Here is a 21,378-nt window from a genome sequence, read left to right as displayed (position 1 = left end):
CCATACACTTAGCCTTCCAGTACTTTGCCTCTCCCACTTTTTCTTTGAATACTTTCCTGTACTTCCTGTCCTTTTTCCTCTGTTCAGAGTTTACACCAAACACCTTCGTACAACAACACTACAGCTGTACTTTTCCAGCTATTTATAGTAACTTTCCCTACCACACAGACCCTGTCCCAACTTCTTCCTGAACCCTGTGCAACATTTTTCCTTATTCTTCCTTATTTAACTTCCATGTTTTTATCTTTGTCAGTCGCTTCCTTTTCATGGATTCCAGAGTGATCCTACAGACCACCAACAAACAAAAATGGTCATGAATAGGACTAGATCAAACCCAAGTTTAGTTGGGTCATAGTTTGGTCCCGCCTTCACTGTTGTGATTGGTGTGGGGGTAGGGACAGGCGTAGGGCGTCGGGGGGTTCCCCGGAGGCAGCTTCCTTGGGGGGCTCAACCCGGGGTAGCGGTCATGTCCGGTTGGGGGCTCTTTTGGCTCTCGGGTGACTGTTTCCTCGTGGCTGCGTGCAGCGGGGCTAGGGGAGGGTCTGTGCTGACGGACGTGGGTTACTGACCTGGTAGCCTGTCTGCCCCTGGGTGGGTCCGGGATGGGCGTGAGGTTCTGGGGGCGCTCCGTCTCTGGGCTGGGCCCTGGCCGGGCCTCGGGGCCTTGGGTCCTGGTTGGTGTGTTGCCGGGGTTGTGGGCGGGTGGATGCTTGGGGGCCCATCCCTGGCGCAGGGTGCCGCCGGTGCGTTGAGCCGCCTGGGGGGCTCTTCAACTGGTGGGGGAGATTGTCACACCTTGCAGGAGCTTTCCTCTCCTCAGGAACTCTCTGCAGGAGGGGGAGATACAGGAGAGGTGGAGGAAGATCTCAGCCTGGGCGTCTATTGTCTCATGTAGTCTGGAAGATGAGTGGATGGTGGGGTGGGTGCAGTTTTCTCTGTGGTGGGGTTGGGTGGACTGTCCCGGGCTCTGTGGGGCCGGGGAGCGCTGCTGCGCTGGGCCCCGGTCTGGATGGGCCTGGGCCCCCTTTCCCTGGCGGGTCGCGGAGTATGGGAGTGCCTACTGGGGTCAGCGGGGGAGCTGACCCCAGGGAGGGGTCACCTGCCCCTCCCTTCCTTCCCTCCCCATCTCCAGTTGCCTCCCTCTTCCCGCTCCACCACAACCACCCACACATGCAGGGCCTTGGAGTAGGGGTATGTCACCAGGGTGCAGAGGAGGCGTCGTTGCCCACCTCTCAATTTTGAATACACGTAGACATTAAGGGCTAGCAGGAGGGACTATGCGCTTACCTGCTGCTCTCTGGCAGGTAGCTCCATGCCCTCCTGGGTTTTAATTGCACCTTAGAACACACATGCATCAACACTACAATGAGCGGGTGGAGGGAGGTTTGGAGTCTTCTCTCACCCCCGTTCTTTGCGGCCTGCTGGAGCGGGGGGGCTAGGAGGAGTTGGCCGTCCGACTGCGGTCTGGAGTGTGGGGCCTTCCTGCTGCTGCGGAGTCGGGGCTGTCTGCCTCTCCCCACCGCAGGGAAAAGGGTAACACCACCTGGGTCTGGGTGCAGTTCCCCCCTCCAGGGGCAAGGGTACCTAGACCCGGTTTGTAGAGTACGCTTGGGGAGTGTGATCGTGTGTACAACGTCTCTTTATGTCTGTCTCCACGTTGGTTGAGTGTGGAGTAAGTGCATATGAGAGCATGAGGGTGGGAATGGATGTTTGTGTCTGTGTTTGCCTGTATGTCTGTGTCTATATGTCAGGTTGGGTATCAGACGCCACCTCTCTAGGGACATCTCAGGCCCTCCAAGGTTTGGAGGCCTATCTCCACCCACCACCACTTCCCCTGCCAGTGGCGGACTCCCTCAGGCATCGGTGCGTTGGTGGTTCTTTGTGTCTGGGGATGGGCGTCCAGGTACACACCGGCTCACTCCTTGGCGGCCGCTTATCGGGGCCTGGAGCCTGGGGCTCGCTCGGGCCACTTCGGAGGTGGGGTGCCCCCGGCCTCTCGGCCTGGGGCTCGGTCACTCAGGCACAGCTGGCGGCCGGCGGAGCTCACGGGCGCGTCACTGCAACTCCCCCTGGCTTCTGCTCCGCGGCTGCTGAGTGAGCCCTCATCTGGGACTCTCCTCAGCTCTTACTGGGACAGTGGCGCGGCTGCCCCTCTGTTGGTCTTCCTTGGTCTCTTGTGTTCTGGGAGCCTCTGGATGTCTGGAGCTTTGATCTCCTCCATACCTGCTTCATACCCTGGAGGACGGGGCTGTGGCTCCCCACACTCCCTAGCAGATCGTTACATGGAGAAACCTTTGGAATGCAAGCATGCTGATCCACACAGGTATGCACACGGGTGTACACACAGGTATTCACAGACGCGGACTACAGCTTTCTTGGCTGCTGCCTCAAAGCACATTGTGCGCTGTCTATCTTGCGTGCTTCACAATATCGTTTATTATTTAGTATCTACTGCTAGCTAGTTTATTGTGATGGTGCCGTTCTTTTTTTTTATTATGTTGCTCTTTGTTGTTTGCTTTCTCTTCTTTTTTTTTTCTCCATACAGGTGACCCAGGTGTTTGTTTGTTTTTTGTTTGTTTGTTTGTTTGTTTTTGTTTTTTGTTTGTTTTTTTTCTCTTTCTTCCCCCCCTTCTCATCGTCTCTTCTCCCCTTTGGTTTTCTTTCTCTCCCTCTCTTTCTTTCATTCTTTCTCCCTGTCCTATCCCCCAGTCATGTCTGTCCCGTTTGTAGCAACTGAAAATAAAATAAATTCATAATTATAATAAAGGTCAATCAAATGGACCAATATGGCAAGGCCATGATGATCCACTTGGTAAAATAAATCCGCTTGGCATCTTTCTTGGCCTTAAGACAACAATTCTGATGGCTAAAGATCCAAACGGGACACAAAAAAAAAAAAAAAAAAAAAATGAATAGGACTAGATCACAAACGAATTTAAAATAAAGTAGCCAATGTCCAAAGAAAAGCACTGAAATACCTTCAGAAAGCCTGGAGACCTACTGCTTAAGACCACTTTAAAAATCACAAGAAAAGACTGTCTCCTTGGAAGCAAAATATAAAGAAATAAGGGGTGTTTCCAGACTTGTAGTGTACACTGCTAATCTAATTTCCAGTCCGGGAATAGTCACCACGATAATCTGTTAATATGTGAAAAAATATATATACTACCTAGCCATATGTGGAAAAACTGTGTTTGATTTATATTCCTAAATGTGCTTTGCACCATAATCTATCACTGTGTGAATGACTGATTTTCGTCCCCTATAGTCGCACCCTGAATTCATGCATTTCCAGCACAGACATTTGAAGACTTTGGTTTTGTGCTTTGTGAATTATGTGGGAATGTTAGAAATGTTCTTGTGTTATGTAACTTTGTGTCCACTTTTCTTTCATTTACCAAGTCAGCATTTCCATAGTTTTCCATTGGTAACATGAATTGTACCAGAGACAAAAGTGTCCATGATAAAACAAATTTATTTCGTCATTTCTTTTTCACATTTTCCTAAAAAATTCCACCATTACAAACAATTGCTAAGGTGATTCATAAAAAATACATATGTTTTCTCAAATTTTCTCTCCAACAAAGCATTGAATAAAGTGCACTGTACAAAATACATCCCTACTTCACTTTTCTTGATACAGCAAACAATGTGATACATTATTTAAGTCCTTCTTGATTCATGTCGCAGTAATTTAACAGTTTTCTGCTTGTTTTAATTTCATACTGCAGTATATTATAACATTTATTTTCAAGTAAGCTTGCAGTGCTGCAGAAAGTTGCATCCAGGATCCAGTGCAATGACACCAACAATGCTGTAGAAACCTTACACACCTTTGAACTTGTTGTGTTGGTAAAATTAAAATTAAATTAAATTATCAGCATAGACATACACAAACATTAAAAAAAAACCACAATTCTGATAAATAAATATTATGCAAATGCATCACCTCCATTAACCTCAAAGAGAACCTCAGACAACAAAACATCTCAGTGTAATTTAAAAAAGAATACGTAACACCATCTCCATATAAAAAATTGTTTGTCTCTATATACAGATTTTTAATATTTTATTATTTTCATTCTTTTTCTGCAAAAGTTGATTCGGTTCATCTGGACGTAGCGTCTTCAGTGGGAGAAACATTTCGTCCCTCATCCAAGAGACTTCTTCAGTCTCAGCTGACTGCAGGTTTCCCCAATCTTAGAAACAATACTGTTCTTCTTCTTTTTTTTTTGACTCTCAAAAGAGTTTTCAGTTTATTTCTTTAGCAGCATTGTAGAACATCCCTGTCCTTCAGTAATGTGACACAAAATAAATACACATAGTCAGGTTTAAATTTGAATAAATTACTTTTGCTCTTCAGACTTAAGCTGAACATTCACTGTGTGATTTTTGGCCCCATTTTGAGACGACTTTTCAGTCGTGCGACCATTTTAGGGATCAGCCCAATTTTCTTCTTAATCGTGTGCCGTGCATCATGTAGTAAACGAAAAGCGATTAACACGACTAACACGACCAGTGTGAGCACTCAGGTCGCATCACAGCATCGGGCCTTATAGTGTGAGACCCTGCATCGTGACCTACAAACTTCTAACCCCTGCGATTCAGTTTGAGCAGGAGCTGAATAACACACAGTGTATGCCCAGCTTTATACGTTCACTTTGTAACTTCCAGAACGCTTTCTACATGCTCTGTGGAACCACACAAAATAGAGGAACATCATAAGAACCCAGTAGCATACGTAGGCTACACAGCCATAAATAAGAAATCTAGTTTCCATTTTTTTAGCCTCAGTTGACCAGTCCTCTTTGCTCTCTTTGTAGATGGTGTAACCAAGTCCACTTAATAAAATGGCAGCCCACACCGACAGGGGAAGGAGTGGAATGTAGTTACCAACCATCTTACGCCTGCCCGATGTTCCCCAGCTGCTTTTGTTCATCGTGAGAATGGCAAAGTACTTAGCAGGCAGCAAACTGGTCATGTAGAGAGCTGAGTAAAGTGACATAAACACCATCACCATGTTTCTCCGCAGGATGCAGGCGTAGGCTGCTTTCACCAGCCCGATAAGCTGGATGCAGCACAGAACCCAGAGGATGTCCCACAGAGTGCCTGTCCAAAACAGCTGGATTATGGTGGCCGTGACAAAGAAGGGGAAAATACCTGATACGATGGACTCATAGGTCATCCAGAGATGGTGCTTGTGCCACCACATTGCATTGTAGAGCCACTCCCGGAAGTAAGATTTTGTCCAGCGAGTCTGTTGGTTGAGCCAGCGAAGGAACTGAGCGGGTGTTTCTGTGTAGCATTTTGAGCGAGCAGTGTATCTGAAGAAAGGGGGTAAAAAATAGACCTTTAGAACCTGCTTGTTTGATGTTGTAGGATCATTATTGTAGCTACTGAGCTTTGTTGGGTCCTATTATGTAATTTCTGTGCCTAATAATATCTAGAAAACATACTTAGTGGCATAGCCCATGCTCAGCATACGGTTGGTGAGATGCCTGTCATCACCAAATGTACAATGAGTTCCCAGAAACATTTGATTGTACCACGATTCCAGAAACTGCTGAAGGATATCATTTCTATACAGACCTGCATGAACAAGTACAAGAAATGACAAATTCAAAAGATGTTGGTTACAATGAGTTACATCAATGCTTTTAAGCCTTTAATATAATACTATTTAGCTAGAAAAGAGTTCCCTTACCTAAAGGGCCACTAATGCAGGACACACAGTTGAAGAAGGACTGGCAGGACCTTTCGATGTTGAAAGCCATCCAGTACCTGAGACTGCTCATGAAGCTGATGTAAGAGTCTTTAAGGTTGAGGATCATCACATCCCCTCCTACAGCCCCATACTTGGGATTACTCTCCAATACCTTGCACAATTCCACCGTGGCCAAAGGGTCCAGCTTCGTATCTGAATCACACACCTGAGAAATGAGACATAACGTCATTGAAAATTGGAAACATTTCATTTTTATTTTCATAAAAAAATAAGAAAGAAAACACTTAAGTAAAAGTAGATACCTGCATGTAATCAACCGATGACCCCAGGGCTTTAAATGCTGTGTACATCACCTCCCGCTTGCCTCCCCACTTCTGCATGATGCACACACATCTCTTGGTCTGGATCAGGCGCTCTACTTCTTTTCTCTGTGGATCCTCTCCTACCACATAATCAGAACCCCCTTCAATGCCCATTGCTGAGCCATTTTCTTCATCATGTTGGACCTGGGTGGGATCCCAGGTATGATAGTTGTTATTCCATACATAGTAGCCCGGATCCTGGTCTGCAAACACCTCTTTGAACATGTCCATCATATACTGGTCATCATCTGAATTCCCATCTATCACCATGATGATGCGCAGCAGCTCAGGGGGATACTTGAGGGCCCTGATTGAGTTCAAGCACTCTCTGAGATAAACAGGGTCCTCTTGGTAAGCCGATATAGTAAAACCGATTGTTTTGGTATAGGAGCATGGTTTTGTTCGAGATTTCATTCGCTGGTGCTCAACAAAGGCAAAAAAGCTCTGGACCAACACATGGAGTGAGAGTAGGAGTCCATAAATGCCAAAGGAGATGATGCCATACATGGACGACACCAGCTGATAGCCCTGAACGTAGGCCCACACCATCACACCCAGGACGGCCAAAGCAAAGACAAAAGTGAGGATGGCGCGGATTATTGAACCCAGCTTCTTCAATAAAGGTTTTAGCTCCATTTATTTCACCTAAGGAGACACAGACAACACATATCAGTAAAGTTTTAAATACAGTCAAGAAAGCTTGTCAGTCAAAATGTCAACACATTGCAGTGAAAGATGTTTTCTGTTTAGCAGCACATGACAAAAATCGGTTAAAGACTGAAACTTTTCTGAGCAGATCTCTTTGTCATACCTTTAAATTTATCCATTGGAATATACACAGACACTCAGACTGGGAGAAAAAGAATTCAGTGAAAACAACTGTTTTATGCAAAACGTTTGTGGGACTCATTACCAATCTACAGTCAGGGGTGAAATACACCACAGAATTTATCTATAATTGCACTGTATTAACCAGTGATCAAGTTATCACGGCTGATAATCCTAGAAGGTGTTATCAAAAGAACTGTGCCCTATTGTGCGAAAGCATACGGAAAAAAGTGATACAACATATATATGTATATAGAAATAACAATTTGCTGAAGTAACTGATCAGAATTTTTGTTTAATTTTAATGTATCTAATTCTATTTTATATATAAAACTTTCAATATAGGATAATACTATATACTATTATTATACCACTTAAGTCGAATGTTAGTTTCCAAGCAAAAACAAATAATAATAATAATAATAATAATAATAATAATAATAATAATAATAATAATAATAATAAGAGCATGAATAAAATAATGAAACCACATATTTTTAACCCTACCTGATGTTAACACTGGCTTCATGTAGAATTATGTGATATCCACCCGGAGTTCTCTTTGTCTCAGAACTTGGTTTGAAATGCATGAGTTTTAAAGTGTAGTGTAGGAGAGGAGGGGGCCTCCTTTTTTTTTCACGCTCACGCAACCTCGCTGAGTCAGTCGTGCGTCAGGAGCAAGGCGGTGGTCCATTTAACGTGAGGGCATCGCTGTGCAGATTGCATACAGCTGTTATGTTTTCTTTCTTTACCATGGAGATGTGTAGAGAGTGACCTCCGACCATGCTGCCGTTTGCTGTAAAGAAGGGAATTCCCAAGCTTCCCATTATAGGAGCATTTCACAGATGCTCTGCGGAGCAAAGAACCGACGTTTGGTGCGAACATTATTTATCTGTTTACTTATTGTTGTTGTTTTTTAAAAATATATATTTAACTCTTTTTTTAATTGTTAATGTGTTATAAGTGTAATCCAAAATGTCATAAATCTAATGTATGAAAAATCTCTAGCCGTTTTATTGTTGGTGACAATCAACTGATAAATGTAATCAGTCAAAGCCTATCAATGAGACCGATCTTAACTTCAGTTACAATGACAATTCATCTTACAATGATCTGCAGCTTGCAGATAGAAGCTTTCCATCCACTAACAGTGTAAAAACCATATCAGGCTGTTCGAAGCTGTAAGCTGAAAATCCTTTTTATGTTTTTATGTTTTACAGAAGCTGTTGTTACCGTGTGTGCAGCATTTTCGCTCATTTAAGGGTTTGTTCACAGTTAGATGTTGCCCTCTTGTGGTTCTTTTCTGAAACTCCACACGTCAAGTTAAAAAAAAGGGTTGAGGCTGTGATTTAAATTAACAATGTATATGATACCAGTTACATTGCGCTATGTTTTCATATTAAAAGAACCTAAATTACTAAAAAAACAAAACAAACTGTTACGGCTGTGGCCATAAGAACACTGTGTGGGCTGTTTGTTCTATGTCTCTTTACTGTGTTTAAGACTCTTTACAGGTCCCTCCCCTAATGAAGAGTAGTGAGCAGCTGATTGGACCATGGAACAGGTGACCACATTCAAAAAGCCGCTCTGACAGCTCCAGGGAGAGAGAGAGAGAGAGAGAGAGAGAGTGAGAGTGAGAGTGTGTGTGGAACGAGCGAGTAGCCTGACAGCCGTCGCAGTCCTGACCCTGGTTTTCCCAGCCTGTGTTTATCTTGTGTATTTGTGGGAGTGTGAATTGTAAAAGCCGCTCCTAGTGCATTAGCTGAGAGCTTAGGCACTCGTGGGCTGAAGCGGAAGGGGTGAGCTGCCTTTTCTTTTGGAATCGTTTTCTCCTGTTTTCTTGGTCAGGGAGCGAGGGATAGCTCTGTCATTTGTTTGTTCTTTTTTCTTTCTTAGGGTTTAGTTAGTCTTTTCTGGTGGGACTTAGTTGGTTTTGTTTATTATTTTGGCCTGGGCTCACCCTGGAGCTATGCTTCTTGTCCTTAAATAAAATCACTTTTTTTTACTCACAACTGGTTTGGATGTTTGGCTTGGGAACCAGGGCGGGGATTTGTCTCTCTCTCCTCCAACCTTATGTGCGTCCCTACCCGCCTAGACTAGGGGCGTAACACAAACAAAGTAAAGAAAACAGCATATGGGATCATAAAAATACAGTTGCTGTTTGCTTTAACATGTTGAATATTTGCAACATGTCATATTGACCTGCCTTTAAAATGAGGCTCCAAGGTGAGGATATCTAATTTTGGTAAATGCTGCCAGCTCTCACTCCTCTGTGTGTGTGTGTGTGTGTGTGTGTGTGTGTGTGTGTGTGTGTGTGTGTGTGTATGTGTGTGTGTGTGTGTGTGTGTGTGTACACTTGCACACACATGCACACACACACACTATACACACACACTATGTGACACTCACTCCTCTGTGTCACAACTGAAAACAGTCTGCCCTCTCTGAAGAAGAAAACTCTCCCAGATGATTTATTCCACAGCTGCCTACAACTCTTGATTTAAACATGATCACATCCCTGGAGAGTGTCTTTAAGGGAACTCTGTTGACCACTCATGATGGTCCACACCCTCTGAGCTGGCCGTAGCCATCAACATGCCCAAATAGCAGCCACAGGGACGTTGATGTCACGCAGGGAGCCCATGCGTGCTTAGGGCTGGTGAACAAGCTTCACTTAATGGTTATGTTTTTGAATCTTTCCAACAATGTGCTGCAGATTTATTGGTTCAAACAGAAACTTCTTCAAACAATGCTCCTGATTTAAACTTCTCCTAAAGTCCAGCTGTATATGGCAATACTTGTGTGCCAATGTCTCATATGATACTGATTTATGATATCAGTGTATGCATTAAGCTGTGTTTTTATGATTTTGTCAGTTCAATTTATCATCTCTATTAAATGTTTTTGTTATTATATATTAAGATGGACACATTTAGAGTTCATGAAAGCTTTTCACATGTTACTTTTATTCCACTCAGCTCCTCAGTTTTTTTCCTTTGCTTCCCATCCCTTTTCATAACCGAGCTTATTTGAAAAGATCATGGCTAAACTGGTGGTTTCTTCTATCATATGCCTGACTAATCCTTACAGTTACTGATGGTTAAACTGCATTAGTTTGTGGCCACATCAAGAATGTGTCCTCTAAAGCGCACTGCAGAAGGATGAAGATGCCTTTACCAACCTGCCATAACCTCTAAGTAGCTCATAAACATGGTTTCTGGGGTTCCAGATGGATTCAAAACACAGACAGCTGTGTTGCCAGAATAAACATATCGACCAGGATCATGCTTTCTAAAAAACATGTCAGCCCCCACATGCCGTTGTATGGGCGTTGTAGGGAGGCTATGAGGAGGATAAAAGTCCTCAGAAACCTTGTTAGGTCCCGGTCTTTATGTGGTGGTCAAGCAAGTGCCTGGTGACTCACTCAGCTGCTCTGCGCCACACCCAGGAAACCGAAATCCACTTAAATCATTTCAGGATTTTCTAATCGAGCATTCCCATGTGTGCACCTGATGCTGTGCTGCTGTGACAGATGCTTACTTCTTTAGCTGATAGCTTAACATTAACGCTAAACCGATACATCATGAAACTGACTGTACCACATTTGCAGCAGCACTCTACTATAATCAGTGATTATGGAGAGTCGCCCTGTGTGCAACATGCTTTACAGTTTCAACCCACAGAGAGGAGTGTGGCGGCGTATTTTGCTCTTTGTGATTTATTGTTGCCTGACTTTAAGTGCTCGGTTTGCTTCTTAACTACTAAGACATCCCTGAGCATGAAACTTGGATGCCTATTCATTGTAAAGCCATTTTGAATCAGGGCTTGTAACTGCAAATGCTGTGACGGCATGTGAGGCTGCTAGATGTGTCACACACTGCATAAAATTCCTGCGTGACATCTTGATTTACGGTCTTACATACTAAAGTTTGAATTACACACAAGTGGGCTTTTCAAAGCCAAATACTTTGGACACACTTGTTTTAGCACATTGCCTGTCACTTTACTGCTAGGTAAGGTCTAAAAGAGAACTCGTATGTCTGGGAAAATATTAAGCACAAGGCAGAAACGTGTTCTCTTTTTAGAAACTTCAAATGACGCACAAACAGACATATATGTACACACCACACATCATGTAGATGACTTTACTGAAATTAACCAGCTGGCATGAATCTTTTCTGTTCATTCAGATGCCATTGTGTTCTTAATCCAGGAAACATAATTGCAAACTTTTGTGTACACCCCAGGCTTGTTCCTCTGTGCACAGCCGTGCCCCCATGACACAACTCCCTGGAGCTCTCCGTCGCACATCAATGGGCCCCCTGAGTCACCCTGGAGTTAAAATAAATGATTTTTCAGTGGTTCAACCTTTTTATCACGGCGCATAAACATTTCCTGTTTTGATCTTACCTGGCAGGAGTCCTTCCCTCCCTCCAGATATCCAGCACAGATCATGTTTTCAGTAATTTGGAAAGGATATGCGTTAAAGCAGGTGTCATCACTCAGGAGAGGGACCTCCAGGCACTGCAGCTTATCTGGGTATCTTGCTGCAAAGACACAAACAGATCAATATCTTTAAAAATACCTGAGTTGACTGCCTGTTCAAGCAACACAGATAGGCCGTATAGCACAGTTTAACTTACAGCCCTCATCGCTGGGACGAAGATTCCCCCATCCTGAGACCTGGCACACTGTCCCCTCACTGGCACACCTTGAAGGAAGCACAGCAGGACGCACGTAGCTGCTCAGAGCGGCAGGTCGACTCAGTTTGATCAGCATGATGTCGCTGTCCTGTGTACGGGAATCGTAGTCAGGGTGGCGAATAAACTCAGCAGACATGATGTGCTGTTCAGTCCCATCAGGTTCCCAGATGTTGTGCTCCCCCAGACGAATTTCTAGATTTGAGCTGAAAGAACAAAGCCCACTTTGAGAGTTTCTTACACCCGACTTCATTTTAAAGTTTAAAGCTGCTTGGATTCAGGCTTGATGGGGATTGTGTGCCTTACTTTGGTTTGCAGTGTGCAGCAGAGAGCACCCACTCATCAGAGATAAGAACCCCCCCACAGAAGTTGTACCCAGTGAAGAGTGACACTTGGTAGGGCACAGAGTTCTTGGGGCACTCATATCCTCCAACAATCTTGTTATCTCCTTCCAGCGCAACTGTAGAGTAAAAAAAATACAATTAAATAAGTGGCAAAATCAGAAAATTATTTTATCAGTGATTCGGCATCCTATCCTTAACACTTGAGTGTTCGTCATTTGAATCTATAAATTAGATTTTATACCTGCCCCTCCAGAGAGAATCAGGAGAAGGAAAAGCTTCATGCCTTCTGTTTTTCTCACTGGCAGATCAATGTACCCTAATTCTCCTGGTTTCAGGTATTTCAGTCCCTCTTATCTGTCTTTTCTCAGGGCCACCAGAGGCACGCCTCAGACACTAAACAGGTGTTACATTTCCCCAGTGATACTGTGCTTGAAGTACACTATATAGGAGAAACAAAACAGCAGTTCAATACAAGTTAGAACATAGCTTGGATTAGGAAACAATGTGAGTGCTACACTTTACAGTGTGCATTCTTGTTTATTTCCTTTGTGCTGCATTACGTGAGCATGTTTAAAGCTCACTTTTGCCTAAATACATTTTCTTCACAGAACAGTCATGTGACATTATACTTTTTATTGCAGGTTTATCATAAATTGAATACTTTACATGACATGCACTGCCTTCAAGTGACCCACAGAGTGACGTCAATGGAAGTTATGACTGTGCATGTGGGTGAAGCTCATGTGGTTACAGATGCTCACGTACCATTTTTCAGCACAAAGACAGCAAAAAATGCATTTAAAGAGAACTAAGGTGGCAATATTTAACCTATAAATGTTAGCCTTTTTCATTTAAGGTAGAATAAGAAATTTGTTGCCTGGAGATGAGTGTCAGGGGGGATTTGTGACTGAATGACAGCAGCAAGAGAGAAAGGGAAGGTTTACAAGATGGTAGTGATATTATTATTGCATCTAAGGATAATAGCTGCATATAGGACAGAAAGAACTGCATTATCCTGCTAGCAGAGTTTCAGATCTTTGCAAACATCTGGACAGACAGCACGCTAACACAAAGTTAGCAAAGGAACCATGGTGTGTGGTGCTGGTGTCACAACTGAAGAAACTGAGTGTACGCAGACGTTTCCACACTAGCATCACAGTGACAATCGCTTTGAAGTCCCTTTGAGCTGCTTTTCAACTTTGGTTGGGTTTTTTTGTAAGTTTTGTGGTCACACATAGACCCCCAATAAAGATCAAAGGTGTGTCCTCATTAGAAAACGGATTGTGTTTTGTTTGTGGGACTGGTTATTATGTTAGAATGCATTTCAGGTCATGTTACAGAATACAGAAGGTAAAAGTAATCTAATAGGTAGTGTACCAAGTAACTTTCTCTGGGGAGCAATTAAGCAACAAACACCATTACTTTTAAGAGAAGTAGGCCTATAAGGAATGTGTAATACACAACTTTTATTGAATGATGATAAAACCCCACTTCACTACTTCAATACCCCAATGTTGGTAGTGAAGGAGGACATGCAGAAGGTTGGTGGACAGAGAAAGATTCTAGCGATCGGGTGTAATGTGGGCAGTTGGCCTCTAAAGGAAAAAAGGAAGAAGAACAAGTAGAAGAAGGACTGAAATGTCACCTTTTGACCTTTAAAGTATTCCTTTCATCTCTTCTTTTTAGTAATATCTACTAACACAGCAAATTAAAGAAGTAAATCTAGAAAATGTAAAGTAATCCTGTCTTGAAACTGTACAGAGTAGAATTTTCTGGCACAACTTCACGTACTTCCATCAAGAGACACAATTACAAGTGCTGCTGGAGTATTAAGCTCTTGATACACAGTCTGTCTGGTTCCTTGGGAAATCAGTGAATCATTTTAATCTGTCCAGTTTAAAATATTAAACAAAAATATTAAGCCAACACTGCTGAGTCATAATTTCACAATAGAGATATACTGAAAAGCACAAAGCTCTGTTACTCATGTGTGAGCGTAGGTGTTTATCAGCACCAGACAGGAAAACATTGAAATGTTAGGGCCCATTTACCCAAACCCTGTGATTATACACTTAAGGTTAAAATATAACGCATTCCCATCCAGCACAGGCAGGTTCTTCACCCTGTCATTGCTATGAGACACTCGCATAGTCTGCTTCACTCCTCGTCCAACCTGTATCTTCGTTTCTTCTTTTTCTGACTGGAAACAGCTGCTTGGTTCTGCTGGTAGACTTACTGGACTTACTCACCAAAGTCAAAAACACATCAGGCTGCTTATCTGTTCCCCGATATGAGCAGCACTTTACCTCTTCTCGGTCTAGATTTTACAAGACCTGCTGACAAATTTCATCGCAATATCAAAAGAAGTTACAACACTGCAAGACATCACAGCAACCCACAGTGGTATTTATTAGACTAAGTCCCAAAGTCGCTGATTTAACTGTTGGAAAGTTTCAAATCTGTGACAGCCTCACATATGATAGCCAGATGCCTGTTTAGTTGCACATCTGCAAGACATCATTCAGGATGTGATCAGCTGGATGAATTAAGTAATTAAGAAAGGAAAAAAAAGTTCACTGCTGCTTTCTCTGCAGCCTAAGACTGTCATTGACCTCCAGTTATTTCCAACACCGCAGCATCTGTTTTTCCACATTTGCTACCCTAACGCTTGCTTAGATTATATGGAAAGCATAAAAACTTCCATTTATTTCATCATCTGGCACTGCCTGCATAACCACTTCCGGTTCCCCTAATCCCGTTCCACTTTACCTCAAAACACTCTCAGACGGACAAGACAGAGAGCACTGTGTCAGATCTGTATGACTTATGCAGTGCCATGCTTGTTTTCTGTCAGACAGAGCTGAGGTTGAGTATTCATATTCACTAGGTCTGCTGAGGGGGACTGCGGTTTAAAGTGGGGACGAATGTAAGGAAGTGGTTTTGGTTACTGAGGTGCAGCTTTTTTCCCTGTGTGTGGTTTATTTGTGGAAAAAAAAATAACATTTCCTACCCTTATGAGCAAAAACAGTTGGCACGGGTTTTGACTCAAAAAACAAAATTCCTGACCTCTCCACACAAGTGAGATGAGGGTTTGATTTCCAGTCAGCACCGCAATAAGATCAACAAACCTTTGAGGTTGCAAGACACAGCAGATTCCCACTGTTTGTGACTTTATGGCAGTGTAATGGAGGTGTAGAAGTTTCAACACTTATGTTCCCCTGTGAAACAACTCGGGAATTTACACATTCCTCTTTAGAGTTTAGAAAAGTTGCAAGGTCACACTGTTTTGCACTCAAAAGCAAAATACTGGGTGTATTACAGTGACGCTGGAAGCTGCAGTATGTCATTAGTACTTCACTATCCCACACACAAAGGCGCACACATGCACAGACAGGGAAAGATACATGTATAAATGTACATATATGTTTGGTGTGCCTTCCAGAACAGTTGCTCACAGCTGCTGTATTAAATAATAACCCCCCTCCCCAAACTTCAACAGTGGGCATCACACTCTGCTAAATCTATATTCTCCTTAAACCTCCACTGGTTGTTCTACACACCCAAATTGGTATTTGTGTGGCATACACATAATTGCAGGTTTGGTTGGTAAATCAAGCCTTGGGCTCTGAAAGCTTCCCTCAAACTATAGCCCTGAGATAGCTATTAATATCCTCTACAGACTCTAGCAAAATGCTTTGCCTTAAAGTTCTGTAACAAAACAGCACAGCAGAAAAATGGGGAAAACACACACACACACACATTTTTGCAGAAAAATAGTGGATGCATTGCTCAAGAGAACCGTGATAAAATTAAACGCTGTCTAGACTTCAGCTAAAACAGGCATGTACTTTAGTTTTGGAGCTGAACAGCTTAATGTTGTGTTTAAGGGAGATGAAAAGATGCGAGCAGTTTCCTGTAGCTAATGGAATGAGTTTGGTCCGAGCATCAGGTATCGCTCACTGGGGATTTTTTTTTTACTTGCTAAATATTTATACACTCTGCTAGAAAAAGACAAAAAGAAAAGAAAATAGACTCATGGGTCCTCCCACACACTCAAATCAGGGTGTTGTTCTGAACACACGCAGCGACTGAGAGCACATACATCTTCACATACACGCACACATGTAGTGTTTCTTCCTCCCTCTGTCCCTCCCACAACTTTCTTTCATTTCTTCCTCCCCCTCACATCTGGACTTCTGGCAGGATCCAGTTCCTGTGTGATGTGTGTACATTAGAGGGGGACCCAGTTTCTGGGTTGGGCAGGTTCTAGCAGAAGTTTGAACTGTGTGAATCTGATCTGTGCAGGAGTTAAAACTCGTTGTGCTTTACTGTGAAAACAAGTTCACTTATTATAACCACCATTGTCTAGCTTGATGTTTTCCTGAATTATTAGTATCATCAGAGTTTCTTTTGGTGCTACAAATATTTGTTTTTGGGAGGGTATTTCAGGTTGATTCGGAGGATTAAAATCCGCTAGCAGCCAATTTAGAAAACGGTATAGCTGCAACTTTAGAGTTAGGCCATGTGAAAGGTGAAGAGACAAAGTATTGATGCTCACACGATGAGCTCCTAAACATAAAACACAGATGTAGAAATGTGTGGATAGCAGAACAACAAAACCAAGAGTAGCGGGAGCCCATGTGGGAGGAAATATGAGTATGAATTTAAGCTCAGATGAACATCCCCCACCCCAAGTGAAAGGTAGGGCTTTACTCGGGGGATGTGAGACTGATTTTCATTGTCTGTGGCTAAAAGTTCCCTAGATCCACCATCTTGAACTTATTATATATATCTACTATTCAGCCCTCTTCTTCCTGAAACTTGATTAATTGGATATTGTCATAATTCAGTTTGATGGTCCAGATGTGGTTGATGTAAGCATAGAAAATAAGGTAAACTGATTTAAAGAATGACTGTTGATGAGTTCTCAGTTCTCGAAGCTCAAGAGTCACATAAAGTACAACAGAAAACACATAAAGTGCAAAGAAGAGGAACGTGCCAGATAGATGTCATGAATGAAATTGCTCTGGATTACAGTTTAGGTTTGCTCCAGGGTAGTTGTGTGAATTCCTCTTTTTTTTAAGGCATGTGATCAGGTCTAGAGTTGATTGCTGGTCCCATTCTCTTTTTTTTTTGGCATATACACTAAATGTAAAATGCCTCAGAAATACATGGATTTCAATGATGTGTGACCAAAAGTGTTGCATCATATCCCAGTGTGTTTAACTTGAAAGTCCATCCAAAATTTACAAGTCAACAAACTGAAGTCTACTTAACAAGTAAAAGTTTGCTTATTTGATTCTAACAAGTTTATAACTGAAATATCCAAAATGCTTCCAGTATCAGGTTTTTTCTTTTGTTTGTTTTTTGCGGGTTGTTATCTACAGAAGCGCAACAGATACTGACAGATGCTGGAAGGCTGGAGATGCATATACCAACATGCAAAGATGTCAAATCAGTCAACAACACAGAGCAATTACACTTAACCACAAGCAAACATGAGCTCAACCTACGCAGAGAAAAACACATTAGGCAGCAGGAGCCCAGGTGGGCGTATGAGAAGTCCAGGCTCCACTCCTTCTCAGGTAGTCATTTCAACAACCCACAATTTATACATTTAGTTGTTTGGTTACTCAGGGTTTTCACTTTTGGAGTTTCCCGAAGAAAAATGAAGACAATTGTGGCAGACATTTGAAGAAAATCTTGCAGAGGCAGGAGTTTTAGTGAAGCACTAGCGCAGTTCTTGCGGATTAGAGCATCATTTTGACTGTCGTGTTGGATTTAATGTGTGCAGGCAACACATTTAAACTCACACTTAAATCTCCACTCTGCGTGGACAGATTTAATAAGTCATCACTGACAAACTGCTGGTTTAGCACTGTGCATTAGAATATGTTGCGATGCATGGAAATCAAAAGTTCGAGAAGTTAATTTAAGTTCATTGTCGGTGAGAGTTATGGTAGTTGGAGGGCGGGACCTCAGCACCCCGTCCCAGATTTGACGTCACATATTTAACGACTCCGCGATCTGAGCTCCAGCTTTTTCAAAGCCCAGTCGGAGGTAAAGGGAGGGTGTTCGACATAAGAGATCTGAGTGGGTCGCCGAGAGAGGTAGGATTGTAGTTTTTTCTGCTTTGTTATTCAGACGAAGAAAAATAAGGGGGGGGGGAGTAGGAAAAGAAAATTAAATGTAAGAAATATACACTGTTTCTGGGAAGCATCTCACATTAGAATGGTTGGGCTTTTTTTTTTTTTTTTTGGAAAAACGTCGGGAACTGGGCTTTTTAATTGTTTTGTGGAGCCGTGAACTATATAAACATTATGCAATTAGCAACGTATTATATGTATTAAATGTAAGTATTATTACGTATAGCCATATTTTCATACGTGGGAACTGTTTCTTGCATGTAGTTATCTGTGGTTAAACCTTAAATCCTCTTCCGTATTTTTCTCTCCTTTTTTAAAAAAAACCCCCAAAAAAACCCCAACTTACGTTCATGTGATTTTTAACACAGTGGGAAATTTGCACATGCACGCTGCACAAAACTTGAGGAGGTTTGAGCTTTTTTAAATTAAACTTTAAAAAGCATGCAGAAGTAAACTTTATTAAAATGCTTTTAATATTTGCTCTAATTACTTTTAGGGTGCACTAAATGGGTGGATAATGGAGTTGCCCTGTTTAGGGCATGTTGGAGTTATGTCATGTTTCGGTATGATTTTGGGGGGAATGAAATAAAGGCAACCTTTCTTTCTTTTTATTTGACTGAACTGCTTTCTATGTTTCAATTTAAAGAGTTTTGCTTTGTTGGTCATTAGTAATCTCAGGAAAATCTAAAAAGGTTAATATTCATGTTTGTTTGTGTTATAGGTTCAAAGACAATGATGGAGTTAATGACTGGCACCCCTCCAAATCTCTTTAATGGAACAGATGACTTTGGAAGTAATGGCTCTATATATGATGAAAGCACAGAGTATGACTACAGAAACGAGCACGCCGATTTGAGACATTCTCTGAACACCATGTCTATCGTTGTGTACTCCCTGGCTTTTGTCCTCGGTGTGCTCGGGAATGGAGTGGTTATCTGGGTGACCGGGTTCAAGATGAAGAAAACTGTTAACACAGTTTGGTTCCTCAACCTTGCTGTGGCTGACTTCCTCTTCACTGCGTTTTTGCCCCTCAGTGTGACTTACACAGCTTTGGATTTCCACTGGCCTTTTGGCAAGTTCATGTGCAAGCTGAACACCACTATCAGCTTTCTGAACATGTTTGCCAGTGTCTACATTCTGGTGGTGATCAGTGTGGACAGATGTGTGTCTGTGGTGTGGCCTGTCTGGGCTCAGAACCACCGAAATGTACGCAAGGCATCCTATGTGAGTCTGTGTGTTTGGGTGGTGGCTTTGATTCTCAGTGCTCCATACTTCATCTTCAGGGACATCGGGCCATCGTACCACAATAAGGATATCATCAACTGCTTCAACAACTTTGCTCTTTCTGATGATGAAGACACATACAATGACACTCAGTTGTTTCGTCATCAGGCCATGATTTTCACACGCTTCCTACTGGGATTTGTTGTGCCCTTTACTGTCATTGTCTCCTGTTATGCTGTTATAATCCATCGTCTCAGAAGAAACCGCACACTGGCCAATCAGTCAAGTCGCCCCTTTAAGATCATCGCTGCCATTATCATCACTTTCTTTCTTTGCTGGGCTCCCTTTCACATCATGGGTCTAATTGAGATGGCAAATTACATGCCAGAATATTCAAGTGAGATATTAGATGATATCACCATAATTGGGTTACCAATAGCCACCAGTATGGCCTTTCTCAACAGCTGCCTGAATCCACTGCTGTATGTGTTCATGGGCCAGGATTTTAAAGATAAAGTCCGCAAATCCATCCTGATTGTGCTGGAGAGTGCCTTCCAGGAAGAGGTTTCTCGCTCATACACCTATACAAACTCAATGGTCACCACTCGCAGCAAAGATAAGTCATTTTCTGATGCTGAGTTATAAGGCCGTTAAAGACATGAATAAACTTTCTGAGTAGAAATAACTGTATAACAAATCACTTTTAAACAACTTTTAATCAAAAGTTCTCTTAATCAAAAGAGTTAATCTGTCAGGTGTACAGGAGGATTTCCTCTTTATCTTCACTTTTTTGTTGTGACAGCAGAGTGTTTCTCAGCTACAGCCTCTTAGACTTTGTTTTAGTGATACTGTACAATAAGCTTGCAATTCATTTATGTGTTAAAGCATTGAGGATGGTTAAAATTGTTTCAGTGGCAACTATTTAGTATTTATAGCAACACCTGAAATGAGATGCGTGTTACTTCTAAGGTGTTCACAATCTGAGTTAAATGTATCGATCTATGGTAGGTGTGATGTTTTATTAGTTTTGCTGTCACACTTTCTCAGACTCAGGGTATAAAAAGATCTGCAAATTTTTCGAGAAGAGAAACTAGTTTCAGAATTGGTAATTTGTTTGTGGTTGAATTCATGCAACACAAGCAATACCAATGTATCATCTGTAGGAAGAAAGCATCTTTTGTTCACACTCCAGTAAATTTCTTCTTCTCTGCATGAGACATAAAAGAAACCAGATTAGAAGTGCATTACCAGTTCAAGAATAGGCCTTAACTTATGGTTTTACTGATCACTGACATAGTAATAAAGACTGTGCTTCTTGCTAGACAATACATTGTCCTGTTAATTAACCTATCAAATTTTACCCTGTAAATAAGCACCTAGAGGTGACCCTTGTTATGATTTGTCAATACATAAATACAACAGAATTTAAATTAGATGAATCTACAAAACTGATTCTGCCCAGTATAAATGGTGGAGTTTGAAATAAAAGTTTTGAACCACTGAACTAACTGATAACAATTATGATTGTAAATGACAAAACTGGCTCACAATATTGAAAACAAATGGCACCTTTAGGTACATATGAAAGTAAAATGTGTAACCCTGTAATCAAATTCTCATTTGACAGAAATCTATTCTAGTATTTATTTATTTGAGCATAATGAACAACAGATCTAATGGATACATAGTGACTATAGAACCACTGGAAAGCTGATAGGGAGTGAGAGGTCAATGTCTGTGGCCTTCATAAGTATTGCTATAATTCTTCAAATATTAATTAATTCTGTTTGTAACCAAAAAGACTACAAATCTACATTTTTTTACATTTCAGAGATAAAATCAGCCTTTTGGAGGTTTACCTCAACAACTAAACTAGAAGGAACAGTTGTCAGCCTTGTTGCCAGTCCTCGATCTATCAAATGAATAATCATCCAATCGGTAAAAATGTTATGAGTTTGGTAAGCATGTCGTCAACATTATATAATCTTGATTCCACTATAAGAAAAAATGTATTTTTTAATTTTTTTTAATCCCAAATGGCCAAATCTA

The 21,378-nt window shown here is 41.9% G+C and overlaps 3 protein-coding genes across 3 annotated transcripts; 1 reads left to right on the top strand and 2 right to left on the bottom strand.

The window, feature by feature from the left end:
* Positions 1-4,648: 4,648 nt before the first annotated feature.
* Positions 4,649-6,989, bottom strand: has1 (hyaluronan synthase 1; the record flags this gene model as incomplete). Its single annotated transcript, XM_080896306.1, has 5 exons — positions 6,899-6,989; positions 6,028-6,732; positions 5,705-5,930; positions 5,457-5,589; positions 4,649-5,324 (listed from the first exon to the last, which is right to left on the bottom strand). Exons 2-5 carry the CDS (start codon positions 6,721-6,723, stop codon positions 4,649-4,651), a joined length of 1,731 nt encoding a protein of 576 aa, XP_080752432.1. The 5' UTR covers positions 6,724-6,732; positions 6,899-6,989.
* A 4,108-nt stretch (positions 6,990-11,097) lies between these two features.
* LOC308405542 (trypsin-3-like) lies at positions 11,098-12,279 on the bottom strand (the record flags this gene model as incomplete). The annotated part of the gene is made up of 5 exons (XM_080896213.1): positions 12,201-12,279; positions 11,922-12,075; positions 11,559-11,821; positions 11,326-11,462; positions 11,098-11,247 (listed from the first exon to the last, which is right to left on the bottom strand). The coding sequence occupies exons 1-5, from the start codon at positions 12,238-12,240 to the stop codon at positions 11,098-11,100; spliced, it is 744 nt and encodes a 247-aa protein (XP_080752339.1). The 5' UTR covers positions 12,241-12,279.
* Positions 12,280-18,014: 5,735 nt separating this feature from the next.
* fpr1 (formyl peptide receptor 1) lies at positions 18,015-21,378 on the top strand. The gene is made up of 2 exons (XM_080897037.1): positions 18,015-18,069; positions 18,827-21,378. The coding sequence occupies exon 2, from the start codon at positions 18,838-18,840 to the stop codon at positions 19,972-19,974; it is 1,137 nt and encodes a 378-aa protein (XP_080753163.1). The 5' UTR covers positions 18,015-18,069; positions 18,827-18,837; the 3' UTR covers positions 19,975-21,378.

Source organism: Rhamphochromis sp. 'chilingali', assembly GCF_963969265.1.
Source record: "Rhamphochromis sp. 'chilingali' genome assembly, chromosome: 11".
Taxonomy (NCBI): domain Eukaryota; kingdom Metazoa; phylum Chordata; class Actinopteri; order Cichliformes; family Cichlidae; genus Rhamphochromis; species Rhamphochromis sp. 'chilingali'.
This window is presented reverse-complemented; position numbering and strand designations above follow the sequence as displayed.